We start from the raw sequence: 17,207 nt of genomic DNA on the forward strand, positions 1-17,207 counted from the left end.
ATATTCTCTCGTAAACATGCTCCGTATTTTGCATATGGTTTTACTACTTAAATGGTATATTTATGATCTTAAAAAATGATTTTTTATATCTCATTTAGTCCGGGTTTTTTATTCCTCTACTACGCTAAAAGTTATTAACTGGCCTGATTAAAATTACCAATTTCTAAACTAATTATTTTATGAATATTCTTGTCCAAAAGTAATTACCATTTTTTACCACACCGAGGGGTGTGTCTCAGCTACTAATTAATTTAAAAAAGTACCATCGCTGCCGAGCTTAGAAAGCTTAGGTAGATTTATTACCATGAAGTTAATTAATGTTTATTTAACGGATATTTGACTATTAACTGCCGAATCGACCTATAATTTTTTTTTATTTGTTGTCGGGAACAGTTTACTTTTTATTACTGAATGTTTTTTTAGTAAATGAGTAGGAAAATAACGTTTTCTTTTCACGCCAATATGGCGTAATAAGATATTTGGTTGGGTGGACAATTTAATTGGGAGCCTTATACTAATTATGGCTGAATATCCTTATTTTATTCTTCATGAGCTTTCATACAAAAAGCAAACAAATCTAATAATGTATCTATTTTAATTTATGCTATGCTTTTTCAACTTAGGTAGCAAACATTATTTCAAGAAATTTTTAATGTTTTATTTTTTTAATTACAGGAGAGTATGTAATAAAACAAGAAGGAGGGGCCGAGGCTAATTCTTCATGCGACTTAGAAGACCTCGCCTTACCCCTGCCAGAATTTCTTCTGGATGAAGCTCTACGTTTGGTCGAACTTGACGATGATAACACACAGGTATATCTTACGTTATTAACGTGAATACTAGTAGTACTAATTAAATTTATTTGTTGTACCAAATATACTGGATTCATATTTCTGTTTTAGAAAAATGACACAGGGCTTCTAGAAGATCTTGGTGGAGAGGTAGGAACCAGGAAGGTTGAGGGATCATCCACAACCCTCGATGAGACTAGTGTTTTAGATGACGAATTTGATATATTCGCAGATATGATTCAGACTCCGCAATTTCATCATCCTCATCACAGGGCTGCGTTCCAGGTAGGTTTTTGTTCTTAATATTCTGTTAAGCTTAGGTGAACATTTTTATGGAAAATTCAGAATCAGGTCCTAAAAATGTTCAATGAATATATTTAATGGAATTAAAGGTAGATTAAAGCTAGAGAGAGGCAAAACAAATTTTAACCACATTCTTAATGGTACTAACCTCCGATAAAAAAGTTGAATTAACTAAATAATAAAAAAATATGATTAATAAATACCCTTAAGACTACGTTTTTCAGTTTTTTTCCCAAACTCGATGATTTAATGGGAAATGGTCCAACATAATGTTTTTCCTTCTTTACATAAAAAAAAACTTTTCACATACTTGTTACTTGATTGCAGGGTGGCCCTTGCATATACCGGGTTACACAGGTAAAAGGGAACACTTAATAACTTTTTTACTTTTCAAGATAAAGAAATGAAATTTGGCATATCGATAGAATAGTTATTAATGCATCTTTTAGCATATTCTGTTATTTTTCGTTACTTCCAGTTTAACAGGAAGTGATACTAACTTTTTTATTTTAAATGGACAATTGGTATATTATTATGTATTTTGATAGAAAATAATATTCTGAGAATAATGATACCGCATTTGCTACTTTTTGTTTTATACTCATAGAAAAACCTGATTTTTTAAATTTTGAAATAGGGTGCCGTGAAGGCATTGAAAGTTTTAATTTTTAATCAAGTAATCACGGAAAAATAATATTCAATATATTTTATTACTTGAATCTTTTACACGCCTATTTGAAATTTTCAAACCAGTATTTTTGGCATTTACTTTATTTTTTTAAATCTTATTATGAACAATTATTTTTGAAATGCAGTCAGTAAATACTTCAAATATTAGTAAACATTAAAATTTCACTTGACAAGATTGAAAAATTGAAGTCAATTGAAAAATAATTGAAGAATGCGTCAAAAGGCAGCGTTCTATGCTATTTTTATTAATTTTTATTTTCTTTATGTGATTTAGTTTTTTGCTTCTTGTGTGCTTATTTATCAACCAATTTAAAAAATAATCATATTAAATTATAGGGAAAAAATTCTGCATTTCGATAGTGGTTGTTCCCAATAACGTGATATTTAAAAAAATAAAGTAAATGCCAAAATTACTGGTTTGGAAATTTCAAATGAGCGTGTAAAAGATTTCATGTCATAAAATGCAACGAAATCGATTTTTTCCATGATTACTTGATTAAAAATTAAAACTTTCAATGCATTCATGGCACCATATTTTAACATTTAAAAAAATTATTTTTTCTATGAGTATAAAACAAAAAGTAGCGAATGTCGCATCATTGTTCTCAGAATATTATTTTCTATCGAAATACGTAATAATATGCCATAAGTGTCAATATGTCAAAAGATGCTGTTATAACAATTCAATCAATATACCAAATTTCATTTGTTTATTTTGAAAAGTAAAATATAGTTATTAAGTGTTCCCTTTTTCCTGTGTCACCTGGTATATTAGAAACCGTTCAGCAAACAGAAGAAAATGATCATGAAAGTAGGCAAGAAAAAAATTTGAAATTATTTTTAATATGAAAAACATCCATATTTAATAAAAATATGGATTCTATTTTTAAATTCTGGTTTTTGTTTGGATGATATAAAGGCAGAAAGAGTGATCTTGTGTCAATTGAGGAACCAACTTTTCTTATTCATAGTCCCGACATTCATTTTGAAATTTCCGCTAAAAGGCTCGATTTGAAGTTTTCCTTGTTATTCTTGAGATTTTTTTTCTTCACGTTTTATTTTGGCCCTTGGTATTGACGACTTGGAGTACAGTACCTGCACTTAAGTTCCAAAAACAAAGGAAACCATAGATGTACTAGCGAGTGAAAAAGTTCCGCCAATCGAAATCAACGACGCATGAAATTGGAAAAACGCTCAACCGTAAAGAGGCAACATTGTGTAATGTGCCTTTTATTAATTCTGTCAGAGGACAAGTTCATGCTTGACATTCATTATAAATTCCTGGTTTTTTCCGAACTTGTATAATAGCTAAACTATAAGTCCAGTCAGTTGATTAAGTACAACCGAAGGACCCTCTCAAAAATCACAAGCCCATTTAAATATAAAATTTTCTTAAATATTTCTTTTCTATTAGGTTTTAATAATATTGTAAGAAATTTTTTTCAACTCACTGCCTTACAGATAGATCTTTCCTGGATTGCATAAATTATAAGGTGTGCCTCAGAATAGTGTGAATGTCTTTTGATTGTGCTATTTATTTCCAATAAAAGCCATGTCACTATAAGGGAATATGGTGGCATGGTAGCTACTAATAGTATTCTTGTTATTTTTTATTCTCTTTTGGATTATTTCTTACAACAAAAATGAGAGGAAACAATCACAAAAACTATAATATACCATACCTCGTAATACATTTCTTAACCTTCACCAAAGATATTAGTGAAGGTTAAGACAGATAAAGAAAGTTTAGTTTAAGACTTATTATTTAATTTTATTTATGTTAGTTTAATTTCAGTTGGTGTGCTATAGATGGAAGAGATAATGCTTCGTTGTCAAATTATAAAATATAGATAAAGTTATGGTGGGTAGTATTTAAAAACATGAGAGGTGCGTATATATATTCTCGATGGAATCACGAATTAATTATTTATAGTCATGAACAGCTTAATATTGATTTACTAATTTATAAAAAAATTATATTTTTGTGTCTACAGTATGCAACCTGTCACATAAAATTTTATTTGAATTAATCAGTAAATCAGTTTTAATAACAAGTAAACAATTTTAAAACAATCAAAGGGAGTCATCAGACATCAAGGAAGTCTGAATAAACTTCTTTTAACTATCTTGCTTTCAAATATATACCTTTCAGGAATATCGCCATTAAAACCATTAAACCATAATCAAAAATAAAATCTAAAGCCAAGAGTACCGCGTCTTCAAGAAAAAGGTGCCTTTTACACCGCTCATAAATTCTGCTTCACAAAGTAACGCTTTAAAACGACTCATACATAATGATACATTTTTCAAGTAAACTTTTATTATGACAAATGAGTTGCGGAGAGCCGAAGGCAGTGGATGTCTATTGTCCGTGGCGGGTTCCTCTTGTCAAATTATCATTCGGTTGAGGTTTTAAAGGGCCATCATCAGCACATTCATCTTTTATCTGGTACCTGTCCCTACTGTCATTGCAGGTGTAAAATGGTAAAATTTCTCACAAAAGGGACACCCCTTTACCACATATACAGTTAATTTGTAAAAACAACAAGGGAGAGTCAATAAGATTATTGGGTTTCCGTTATTTTAAGCCTTTTAATCCACATTTCTACATCGGATAGGCAAAATATCAAAGTAAGTGGCAATTAGGGAAACAAAAAGGTTTAAAGTGGCTTAAACTTTTGTATACATTTAAAAATCCAATACATTTAAAAATTTACTTTTGACAGACATTTACATATTATGTAAATTAATACTCACCAAACTTGGTTTTAATTTTTGATAAGTTAAAAAAATTAATTGAATTAAAATATAGAAATCCAATCCAATCCAATATTAAATCTTTAATTGATTTCAATAATTCTTATAGTATTGATGGGGGGTTACTCTTGAATTTGTTAATTCGCAGAAGAGAAAACTGGTATAATTTTGATGGTAATCATCTTTTTTGTTTTTTGACCCAATCAATATTTTATTTGCAAGTGTTTAATAAAATATTCTCTTGACGTCCACCTGCCATATTTAATTTAAAAAAAAAACATCATAAAATCTAATAATGGGTCCCAATTAACAATGAAAAATTCGTCCCTTTTCAGTGGTGCCGGTACCAAAATATTTACTTAGCTTGCGGTCCATAAACTTGGGGGCAAGAATAGATTTCGTGGGAAGGTCTGTGATGCACGCTGTGACAAAGTCACTTATCTTTTTACCTGTCAAAGTGAAGTGTGCTCAAATCCAGGATAAAATCGACATAAGAAAAATAACCTGCGACGAATACTTTTTTTTTCTTCGGTTTCGGTGCCACACCATGAATAAAAACCATTCACTTTTTGATGCATATTTAATTTTCAACTGGGATCTTTGATGAATTCAAACGACGCTCTGATATTTCAGTTGTATATTTAGGACTTATTGGGTGTCAAGAGGTTTAAATTTACTTATTGTAAGAATATTATTTTTTAACATGGTATCAGTATATAATATGTATGTAAAAGTGTATATTTTTAAGTTTATATCGGCAAAAAATTATATATGGTATATAGAACTCGTCACAAGGAGCTGACCAAAAATCACCTATATAAAAGTTGCATAATAAAAGAGGTAATAAAACATAAAAATTTTAAAAAATAAGAATGGTAAAACACTAATTTTTTTATATTCTCAGCGAATCCTGTGTAAATTCTTACCGTTTTTTTGTTTACTGCTCTTACCGTTTATCAAAATGTATATTATATTGTTTTCAGTACGAATCTTTGGTTCGATCAGTCTTTTAATAGTGCGTATTTCATTTATCTGATTATTTTGGGCGGAAAAATGTAATGTATATGCGCAAAGGTTTCCTTTAAGAAATCATCTGTCCCCAACGTATGTTTGTAAATGTAATTCCATAGCAGCCCAAGTTGAAGTTTCTCATAATGAAGTGTGGAAGACAATACGATAAAAATCGTATTATCCTTATCATTACCAACGGTAACAAGCCTCGCAGCAATTTGGTTTCGCGTTTGGCGAGTAGAAATATGCTGTAAAAAGATCTGATTTTCAGCATAGATTTTCATTAAATGTTTGAACTGACTTTCATTTAAGGGTTAAATGGCATGCTTATTGGACCCTACTTTTTTAGACTTCGACTGACGGGTGAAATTTATTTAGATTTTCTTCGTCATAATTATTAGAAGATATTGATTCTATATGTGGGAAAGATTATGTAGTTCCTACATGATGGAACTCCACCACATTTTAGACGAGAGGTTTATGATTATCTAAATATTGAGTTTCTGAATATATTGAGCTCCTTGTGTTTTTTTTTCTGTGGGCGATTTATTTCGTGAACACTAGATTTAACTTAAAGCTTGTAAAGTAGTCGTGGATTCGTCGAGCAAGATTGTGTATTAATCGAACAAATGGGGTCAATTTTGAACAATATTTATGAAAACGGTAACCATTTAACTTAATAAAGATTTTTTTTAAATAATTTTTAATAATGTGAAGATACTTTTTTATTATGCAAATTTTATATAGGATATATATATTATATATTATTATATATATATTTACTATATATATATATATATATATATATATATATATATATCTCGGTATTTGGCCAAGGAAAATTTCGTTAAAAAAGTAAAATTTAGCAATATTATTCTGTATTCTTCCAATATCCTTCAAAGTTAATAGAAATTTGACAAATAACTTGTTTCCGCTTAAACAAGATAGCCTATGTCAAATAATAACGGGCCCTCTCTATAAAATAATAAGCTGATTTTAACCCTCAAAGCTCATAAAGTCTTTATAATTTATCAGACCTCTAGCCTAAAATAGCCAACTGCCTAAATTCCGACCACCTAACTTTTAAACCGTACAAAAATTGATTTTTTCTTGTCGGTTTTAGAGTCGCATGCCCTTTGTGCGCACTGTGAGTATGGAACAGCGCTGGCAGGACCTTGCAAACTTGCTGAGCTTGCCCAACCCCGGAGAGATACACCCCTTCGGCGCACACCACGCCCTCCCGACCGGCTATGGGCATCATCCTCACGCACACCCAGCCCACCCCGGCACCCCTTATGACGCCAGGGGCGTACTTTTACATAACGCCACTCTGCCGACCCCCATGGGAGAATTGAATGGCACTATGCCATACGGAAATATAGGTAGGTTGAGGCTTTTTTATGGAAAATATGTTATTTTCAAATTTATCACAAGAATATGGGAGCTTTTTCTAGAACATTTAATTAGAAATATATTTTGACAACAATATTCATTTTTATGGTTTATTTAAATAAGCGAATATCTTGATACTTTGGCGACGGGTTTTATAATTTTATCAACAAAAATTAGTAGGTTTTGAAAAAGGTTAGTTACCTAAATTGCGACGTTGCTCGTTGAATATACTTTGCTTAATGGATTGCGTCATGGTAAAATTAATACCCTTTTGTAACAAATAGTCAATAATCAGAATTTCTGTATTGTTATTTTTAAATATGTGAAATCTTCTATTTCCTTTACATTAATTATCACGTCATCAATCTCTAATAATATTCGACCTATTGAAAAATGGCTTCAAGCAAATAAATTTCTTGGGAGATGAAATTAACTTTTTTATTTTGGAGGAAAGAAAGACTGAGACTCGAAAATGCTCAAAAGTGAGTTGATATTATTGGTAGAATTTTTAGTCGTTTATGATAAAAATATAATCCCTTTAAAATTTTGAAAGTCATATGATTTAAAAAGAAAATGTCGAACAAAGTTATAATTTTTGAGACGTTCATAGTGTTTCTTCGTCACTATTAGCAATATTAATGTAAAATAAGTTCCCCGATTAAAGTATGAAATTTTTGCTAGATTTTTTATAAATGTTATATTATCAGAAATTGACAAAATATAACTAGAAACATCAATTAAAATTCTTGAAGTAGTTGTGAAATTCCTTAAAAGATGTGGATTAATGTAAAGAGAGGTGAAGAGAAATGATAAGGTGAAGGAAAGATATGACAAAGATAGGTACCATCCTTACCAAAGCACCCACTATTTTTAATTTTAATTACTTGACATATTAATCCTTGTAAAAGATTTTAAAAACCTGAATATTTTGACGTTGTAGGTGCTATCTATTTGTCTTCTATATTTCCACTGACGTCTATTATTCTCACTAAATCTACTGCGAGACTTTAATTAGGAAAGCTATTATTTACAAAAAGTGTAGAAAAAGAATATTTAAATTCTCTTTAGCTTTCGCATACTGATAACAAATCTATTTAATCCTGGAGCACATATCTGACAAATTATATCCTTCATTGTTCTTCATTCTATTGCAAGAGAAAATCGGTAATGCAACTGCAGTTTTGATTCATATTAAATTTTACTTATGTATATTTTAAATTATAACCTGTAATATTACTGATTTAAACACTTTCTTTTTTTTTAATTTTCATTTACAATTTTTAATGATTGCAGGTAATGCCGTGGCAACTTCTATGAATCTCACTAACAGCAGTGAGCCCATGGGTGAACCAAGTAGCGCCCCACAGTACAAATTGGAACCGGCTAATGAAATGATGTATTATCAGGTAAATAAATACCGATTTTTTTTAGTACAGGTTTATTTTTATTTTACACTTTTTCTGCTTTCTACAATAATAAAATTAATAAAAACTCATTTTTATTTTAGAATAATGGTTCCGAGTTCGGCAACAACCAAACTGATGGGTTGTTTTCCAATTTGTTAAATGACGAAGACCTACAACTTATGGACATGGCAATGAATGAAGGTACAGAATATCTATCTATTCTTTAAAACTTGTTAACGTTCATTCATTTTTGTAAGTAGCGTTAACCAACAACCAAGCCACTAATATGCGACACTAACGTTGTCGGAGAAAATGTCAATCTGATAATATTGCCAACAAAACATTTTATAAAAAGTTTAGAAATTATATTGTTCCTGTTAAATGGTAATAATGTTGTTACGGATTTCCCGTGGGTTAAATAAATAAAAACCACTTGAACAATAAGCACTAAAATTTTATTCACTTCACTTACAATCAGTTACTATTTTAAATCACTTATTGATTTGAATCAGGTCCCTATATATACCCAGTAAGATGCTTCTACTAATTTTTTGAATTTTTAACAGAATGTTCTTTAAGTAAAAATATAAAGGAATATAAATCGATTAAAAAAATCCGGCCAATATAGGTAATAACGCAACTTTGTAACAATATGATATAAATTTAATATTAACTTTTCTTAATATAGGTCCAAGTCAACACTATTATGTCTAACGATAATTAAAAGATGAACCGTTTACTAGATTAGGATACTTGTTATCCGCCGGTTTCTTAAAATGCATAACAGTTGGAAAGATGTTAGGTTAGTTGCACTAGGTTCTTTCTTTGGGTTGCTTGGTATTTGGCATATTTATTGCGATAAAAATATGTTTTTCTTTGAACGAATGTTTTACTATAATGATCTCCTGTTATTAACCATTTTATAAACAACATTTTAATATAATAAAAAAACAATTTATATACAAATTGAATATGTAGAGAAATAGCTTAGGCATTATATTTGTATTATTTTATTTATCATCTTTATATACCCGCAATAAATATATTTTTCACACTAGCTCCTTGAATTTTTCTTCGTAAAAATGTAATTTTTATCTTTGAGGCATTTCTAAGTTCATAAGTACTAAGTCATTTCTATTTTTTATTATCTAAGGCACTTCTTTATCGAAATATTAAAACCTACTATTAAATTTGTTCACCATTTAGTCAAGAATTAATCAATAATTGAACATGGCGGAAAATCAATCGTGAATGAAACCTGTATGAATCAACAAGCAAAGTGAACTAAAACCAAAGACGAACATATTTTTTTTAATATGTGTAGGATCAGGCTTGGGAGGCTTAAGCCAAATCTTAAAAATATCTTGCCGGGTATTTTAGGCTAATATAAGCATAATCGTTTAGAACTAATTTATTTTGCTGTGATTTTTTTGATGCAAAATTATACAGATTCTTTATAACTTTTATGCCGCCTTAAAGTAAAATAATTTCATGTGCCAAACAACTTCATCCTAAATTATTTATTTAAAAAAAAACTGGACTGAAATCAAGCGACAGGCGTGGGTCGATTAGAGTATTAAAATTATAAAATTAGGTCACTAGTTAATATAATTTTTATTCCTAATGAAAGAATCCGAATAATAAAATTGTAAAATAGCCAAGTCATTGTAGGATGCAGATAAAAATTAAATAACTGCTAGATCTATTTTCGCGTTGGCTAGTTAAACTTACGCGGATAGTGCATTGTATTCGTTTTTTTTACAGGTGGTGTCATCAAGGTGATAAAGGTTGTGGTCATTCTTAATTTTAATCTGTTTGCTCAACACATTATATTTAATAAATGCCGCAAGCTCGTATTGTCGTGTGTGTAGTGAGTTTTAAATTGATTGGATAGGTTTAGGAATCGGTTACAGCATACAAAATGGACGCCGTTGAGCAAAGTACCAGTATGAATTTTGAAATAAAGTGCTACGTGATAACTTTTTGCATTCACATGGTAAATTGTGATTTAATACTTAGACATTTCCCGCAAGTAAGTCATTCATATTTTTCTATTATGTAAACGTTTCGGTATGATTCATAGATTTCGTGTTTGTTTTTATATTAATTATCTAAATGCATATTTACTTAACTTTTCTTTAAAATAGTTAAGCTAAAATAAGAAGATAAAAACACTACTACGCTACTACTGCGCTACTTGCATTTACTTTAAATTTTGTAAGAAATATAGGTGACTTTATGTATGCTACTCAGTCATGCGCATTGGATTCATAAAGTGGTCCATTGTTATTGTCGTGCTTTCTTATAAATTTATAAAAATGGCTAATCGATATTAGATTTTAGTGATTCATTATTCTGAATCTAAAATCTAATATTTATTATAAATATACATTCATTTGAAAATTTAAATTTCTAATACCTTTTAAGCAAAAAAAAATATATCACCAATTGAACTTATCTTATAAAATTAATCTTCAATCATTATCATTTCTAACCGAAAACTAAACATATATATATAACCAAACTTTAACAAAAAAATCACTGAAATGCTGTTACTTTAATACATCCCTAATGAGATAAATTTTCAAATAACATTAAATTTAAATTCAGTTATAGAAAAATTATATAAATTGGTAAATTCAAAAACATAGAATTATGAAAGCATAATCCAGTAATAAGTATTTTTAATTTTTGATAACTTTTTAACGAAATTCTGGTCTATTTCACAACTCAATGCATATAGAACATGATCTTCTCAATAAAATTCTTACTGTTTGCAGTTCTAAAATCACGCAACGTGCATCGCCACCTTATTACATCAAAATTGAACTAAAATTGTCAAGTTAAATACATATAAGAAAATGGTTACGTGTTTTTAGCAGGAACTTTTTTGAAGAAATCATGTTCTATATATAGCAATAAAGATTTGTTGGCCAATACTAAAGATTTTTATTCCTCTCCTGAAGCAGTTTCATTTTATCATTGATTGAGTTAATTTTGGTCAGAAATAACTTATGATACATTAGTTAAATAAAAAAAAATTTTGTCATCCTTTCAAGTGCCTACGATTGTTTCCTGTAACTATGCCCGCTTAAATATGTTATCTAAAAAAGTGAAAATGTTCCATTGTTGTTAGGTCTTTATTTTTTTTATTCTCATTTTATTTAACTATTGAATTAAATTAGCGGCTCAATAGATTGAGACGACTGTATTACTGTAACTGCAATTTAAGATTTCCTGACCACTTTTTAACGCAGTCAATACTTTTACAGTCATACAGATTCATTCCAGAGCCATCGGCATCTTTGTATCATTCCCTGCTTATTGTTGCAAACCTTTGTTTCAAAGTAATGTATTGCCCATATGTTTATGGGATAAGACATAGTATCACTATTCTAAAAAAATATGTTTCTGACAGTATTACAACATAGAGAAAAAGTAAATTTTAAATTAAAAAGTTTTTGATTGCACTTGTAATCATTATAAAGAAAATGCAACAATGTTAAAAAGTTATTAAAAATGAATTAACTACAAATTAATTACTTATGTAATAAACAAGTTCTATTTTTAGGGCTTTATGGAATTTTTTTATCGTTATGTTTACTAGTCTGATCGAAAAATATTATCTAAAATGCTCTGTGACTCGGAAATTAGCTGAGTCATTTAATTTTAGAAAATACTTACCATTTACAAAAGATAACGTAAGTGACTTGCGAACTATGTATTTGTGTTATCATTATCATTTGGAAATTAGTCGCTAGCAGTGTCTTTAAACGTTTATCGCTCGTCCCGCGAAAGGTGTCTTGGCAACGTCGCGATTTACCTCACCAGCTTATCTTAATGTTGATAACGAGAATATTTGAATATACATTATCATTTCTCTATTTTTCATTTAACTAAATCTTTTTAGCGATTCTTGAAAAATGGTTATCAAATACTTCGCGATAAGTTTCGTTATTGTCAAGTCACGCGCTTAACTTTACGCCGGTGTATTGAACTCATTCTTGTATTCCATATTGTTACTCGGGTGTTAATATTTTTATCAAATAAATTTTTGCTTGGTTAAGTGATATTAGTAACGTTTAAGAGGCATATTCCAGTTAACCAGTGCGGACATTTCATTTTTTTATTGGAAAGTTTCTATGACAGTTATGTATCCTAAAGTGCAAAATACATACGAAATTGAACAACTATCTCTTTGCTCACTCTTTCTTTATTTCTTGAAAATCATGGGTTGTTGTTGCTGTCTTTGTTGTTGTTGTTGCTGTAAAGTTTAAAAATCAGGATGCCAATCAACCTTTGCATACGTGATCTTGGACCACAGACATATTACCGCCCGATAACTTACCTCATGCCGCCAATCAACGCAGATTTTATGGGTGTGTAAACTGTTAGTTAAACTAAAAATCATGAGATAAATACTTATAAGTTATTTAGCATTACACGTTGATATGGAACTTATAGAACCTCATTCATCACTGTTATTATTTGATCCTTTTAGGATATTTGAATAGGAGAATAATAATTAATTTAGGGTTTTTAGATTTGATAAGTTAACATTGAACTATAAATGTGAAAATGCACTATCACACGGCAACGGAACTAACAAAATGTGAACCTTTACCATTCTAATTTATGGCGAAAATCAGTTTGTCTTCAAAAAAAAAGATCTGCGTTTAAAAACTGATTGTTCCTGTTATGGTGGCTTCTGAAAAAATTATTTAACTATACTAATTTTTAATGTTTGTCTAGAGCGTATGAAAATGACGAAGAGCCTATATGGCACCTGGAAATTTGAAAAAAAACATTATATTAATTTCTTATTGTATAACCATGCTCAAATTCATCATTACATTTTACATTCATTACAAAAAGAAACGAATCCAGAATATTTAGAAAAACCGCTTATCTATTATTTTTTATTTCAGGCATGTATACAATGCGTATGCTGGAAAGCAACAACACTGTAAGCAACCTAAGCATAAATAGCACTCCGGGAACCACAAGCATGTCCAGGCCAGATATGGAACGCTTGGACACATCCAGTGACAGTGCTGTCAGCTCTATGGGATCAGAACGAGTCCCGTCGTTGTCCGACGGAGAGTGGTGCGATGCTGGATCAGATTCTGGCCATGCGCCTAATGGGGAACAGTTCCCGCCAGACTATCAAAATAAGTATCGTCCTTTTGACTACAGCTATACTAACCGTTTGGCAGAAAGCTCTCGCATGCCCCCTGTACCTCAAAAGAAGCATCTAATGTACGGCAAGAGATTCCACTCCGCCTCTGGATTTTCGGATTATAGAGATCCAGGCAACTCCTTTCAGCCGCATTGCCCTCCAAGAGAAAAAATGCCGGAAATAAAATACTCCTGCTCTGCGGAGTTTAATCCCCTGCCACGAACCCCTGTTGATCACATTCAACATAACCACACTTATCACTTGCCTGCTGAAAATTCTGGTGCCATGCAAAGACCAGTGTCCAGAGATAAGGGCAAGTCACGAAAGTCGGAAGAAGAGCACCTAACACGAGATGAGAAGAGAGCTAGAGCTTTAAATATTCCTATCACTGTCGATGATATTATAAACCTTCCAATGGACGAATTTAATGAGCGACTTTCTAAATATGATTTAAGTGAGCCTCAGCTTAGTCTTATAAGAGACATCAGAAGGAGAGGAAAAAACAAGGTAGCAGCACAAAATTGCCGAAAAAGGAAGCTTGACCAAATTCTTAGTTTAGCTGATGAAGTCAGGGAAATGAAGGACCGCAAGCTAGCAATAATGAATGATCATAAATACTCCTTGGTTGAACTGAAACGCATGAAAGATAAATATCAACAGCTTTATAGGCATGTTTTTCAGGTAAGCAAAAAATTATAAAACGAAAACTATACAAATAAATCTCTAATTTTATAATTAAGTGTAGTTTAACTATAGAAGTACAGGCTTGTTTTAATATTAAGGGTATAATCCTCACAATTTAATCGTAATCGCATATTCGTACATGTTTAGCTGTTATCTTTCAACATTTGTCAGTACTTGATCAAATTCCATCGAGCAATCCTATAAATTATATGTCAAAAAAGATAGGCGGACAAACTACCAAGTTTTTAATATTATTTTTTGATGAGATTTAATATATTTAAGTTTTTGATTATTTTTAGAATTTGCGGGACCCAGATGGTAATCAATACTCGCCGTACCAATACAGTTTACAGACCGCAGCCGATGGATCAATTTTGATGGTACCGCGATCGAACAATGGAATGAACGGCACCTCAGAACGAAAGGAATCCCCTCAAAACCAAAAAGACTAAGTTGTAATTCAATTAGTGTTTAGTAATTTTTGCTCTAAATTTGAATCAATGACCACTTCGAAAATCTTTGATTCCTTTTGTTATAAGGTTCTCTCAGGATGATGTGTAAATTATGGCTTATTCTATAACTGCATAGCGGCTTGAGAGAATATCTATATAGGCTGATGCATTTGTAATATTTCTTTTAAGCTTAAAGATGCATTAATATATTTTTATAAAATATTCAGGTGATGAAAATGCCTTCTTCAAAGAATTGTATATATTAGATAGACTTAGTGAACAACGCACAGTTGATTGAGGGCGTAATTAGTTCTAGGTGCAATGTAGATTTTTCTTATGTTAGTCTAATTTTACATGTTATTTTTTATATACTTACCCGAATCGGATATTTTGCTATCGATATCATATATCATCCTTACTTGAAACATACGTACCCAAAGATCAAATCACGTATAATAGTAGTTTCACTTTAATGTGTATCAACAGTAATTTTATATTGTAAGTGGTCCTATATTACAAAAAGAAAAGAAAAAAAATGAAGCTTTAAACTTATTTTTTAAACTTTTTATTAAAATTGTTTATACTAAAAGAATTTTAGCACAAATGTTGCAGTCATGTTAGGATCGTACCCTTTTAGGTAGGGGATATTTTAAAATTTTGTTTTTTACTCTTAGGATTAATTATTGTACTGAGAGTCAAAAGAGATGGCTGCTACTAAATTAAGTGTTACGGTTTATCAAAGATTTTTTTCAATAATAAAATATCCGATTCTAACCACCCCATTTAATTGAGTAAAATATACTAATTACGCATATATGCACTCAAGCTTAATAGTTTTTTATCTTTGTTTATAGGAAAATGGTCTAATAGACACTATGGGCAGGTTCCCATTTTTCAAGACCAAAATTATCTTAGTATATTTTATTCAATTTTTTTGTTACACATAATATATTTGGTGCAGTATATTCTGTTATATAAATGACCGTTAATATTAAATAAATTAGTTCTAGCATTGGACAGGCTGGTTACTATAAGTTATTATAATAATTTTTTGTGTATATTTCTGTGTATTTTTGTGATTCCCATCCCTCAAGGGTTGACATTAAAAATGAACCGTACTTTAATAGAAAAGTAATAATATGTAATATTAACTTTTGCAGATAATTTAGGTTAATAATAATTTTTATAAAAAAAGCCTTTAGTTTTTGTACATTATTTAGATGTAGACGAGTAACTAAGCCCCTGCACTCCCTGTTTAATTAATTTAAAAATTGTTTCCAAAACAAACATTGTATTTGCAAAAATGTTCGCTATACAGGGTGATTGTAGAAAGCTATAACTCGTATCAACTTAAATGTGAATGTCTATAGAATAATTATTGGGATTGTTAGTTCTAGGCGGCGGATTTTAGGCAACCTGTATTATTGCTTAATAATGGAGATATAAATGCTTTTAGTGTCATAATTTTTATTCGTAACCCCCTAACTTAGAATTGAAGTACAATATGACCTCCTTTTTTGCAATATTTAGATGACGTACATGATCGGCGGGCGTTATTTCTTATTTTGGGATATTTTTTCAGACTGCGGTATTTTTTTATAGTGTCAGCCATGCATCGATCTCTTAACTTCTTTTCAACAATTTGTAGTTTATTTTTTTATAAGTAAAACGTGTAAAAAATATAAGGTTTGTTTTCAGCAAATTATTTTTTGTAAATAAAAATTATAAAATAAACAGTAAAAACACGACTTTTGCTTTATTTTTTTCAAATTTTAACTGACCACAACCAGTTGTAAAATTAAATGCAACACAAAAAGAATTGACGTTATCTAAATTAATATGTGATAATTGAATTGCGTTAGGTACTCTTCGTACATTTTTAAATGATGGCGACACTACATATTAAAATTTTTGTTTTTTACATGAAGGCTTTCAATTAACATCAAAGTTTGCAAAATATTCCAATATATTATTGATGTTTAAACAAATCTTTTGGGGTCGCTATTGAATACATCTAAGTATTTTGAATTACAACTACGATTGTATCTAGAGATTTTCTGGAATAAGGATTTTCCATGTTTCATCAACACATCCTTTAGGTAATTAAAGTTTAAAGATAATCTTTAGAAATATAAAAATTTGTATGGATGATTCAAAAACTGCGAACAAGCTGTTAATGAACTTCCTATTAAATAGTTTCCAAATTGATAATTAGCATTTGATATCGTTTGATATTCTTCAATTACTTTTTCGATTTCAATAACTTGCCATTACCTTAAAAATTTCAAATTATATACGTCCTAAATTAGGTAAGTAAAATAACTTAAATCAAATGATTTATTTCCACAATATGTATCGGAATTACCATTTATTTAAAAACTTTCAATCTCAAACAAATTTAGTGGATTGGAGCCAAGTTTCTGTGAGTCATAAATTACTAAGTCAAAAAGACTTATAGCGAGGGGAAAATAGTTTTTGTTTTGTTTTGGAATTTGGAAATCGACTTAATAAAGCGATTGTTCGACAGATTGACATGATTATT

The 17,207-nt window shown here is 30.1% G+C and overlaps 1 protein-coding gene across 4 annotated transcripts in view; it reads left to right on the forward strand.

Moving 5' to 3' along the window:
* Positions 1–16,413, forward strand: part of LOC126748753 (segmentation protein cap'n'collar) — an 86,429-nt gene extending 70,016 nt beyond the window's left edge. For all 4 annotated transcript variants that reach the window (XM_050458182.1, XM_050458181.1, XM_050458183.1 and 1 more), the window contains exons 4-10: positions 676–812; positions 903–1,076; positions 6,676–6,934; positions 8,238–8,350; positions 8,452–8,551; positions 13,279–14,210; positions 14,513–16,413. In XM_050458182.1, the coding sequence (XP_050314139.1) occupies positions 676–812; positions 903–1,076; positions 6,676–6,934; positions 8,238–8,350; positions 8,452–8,551; positions 13,279–14,210; positions 14,513–14,665 (1,868 nt within the window). In that variant the 3' untranslated portion in view covers positions 14,666–16,413. The remainder of the gene's footprint in view (positions 1–675; positions 813–902; positions 1,077–6,675; positions 6,935–8,237; positions 8,351–8,451; positions 8,552–13,278; positions 14,211–14,512) is intronic.
* Positions 16,414–17,207: the final 794 nt, after the last annotated feature.

Source organism: Anthonomus grandis, chromosome 22, assembly GCF_022605725.1.
Source record: "Anthonomus grandis grandis chromosome 22, icAntGran1.3, whole genome shotgun sequence".
Taxonomy (NCBI): Eukaryota; Metazoa; Arthropoda; class Insecta; order Coleoptera; family Curculionidae; genus Anthonomus; species Anthonomus grandis.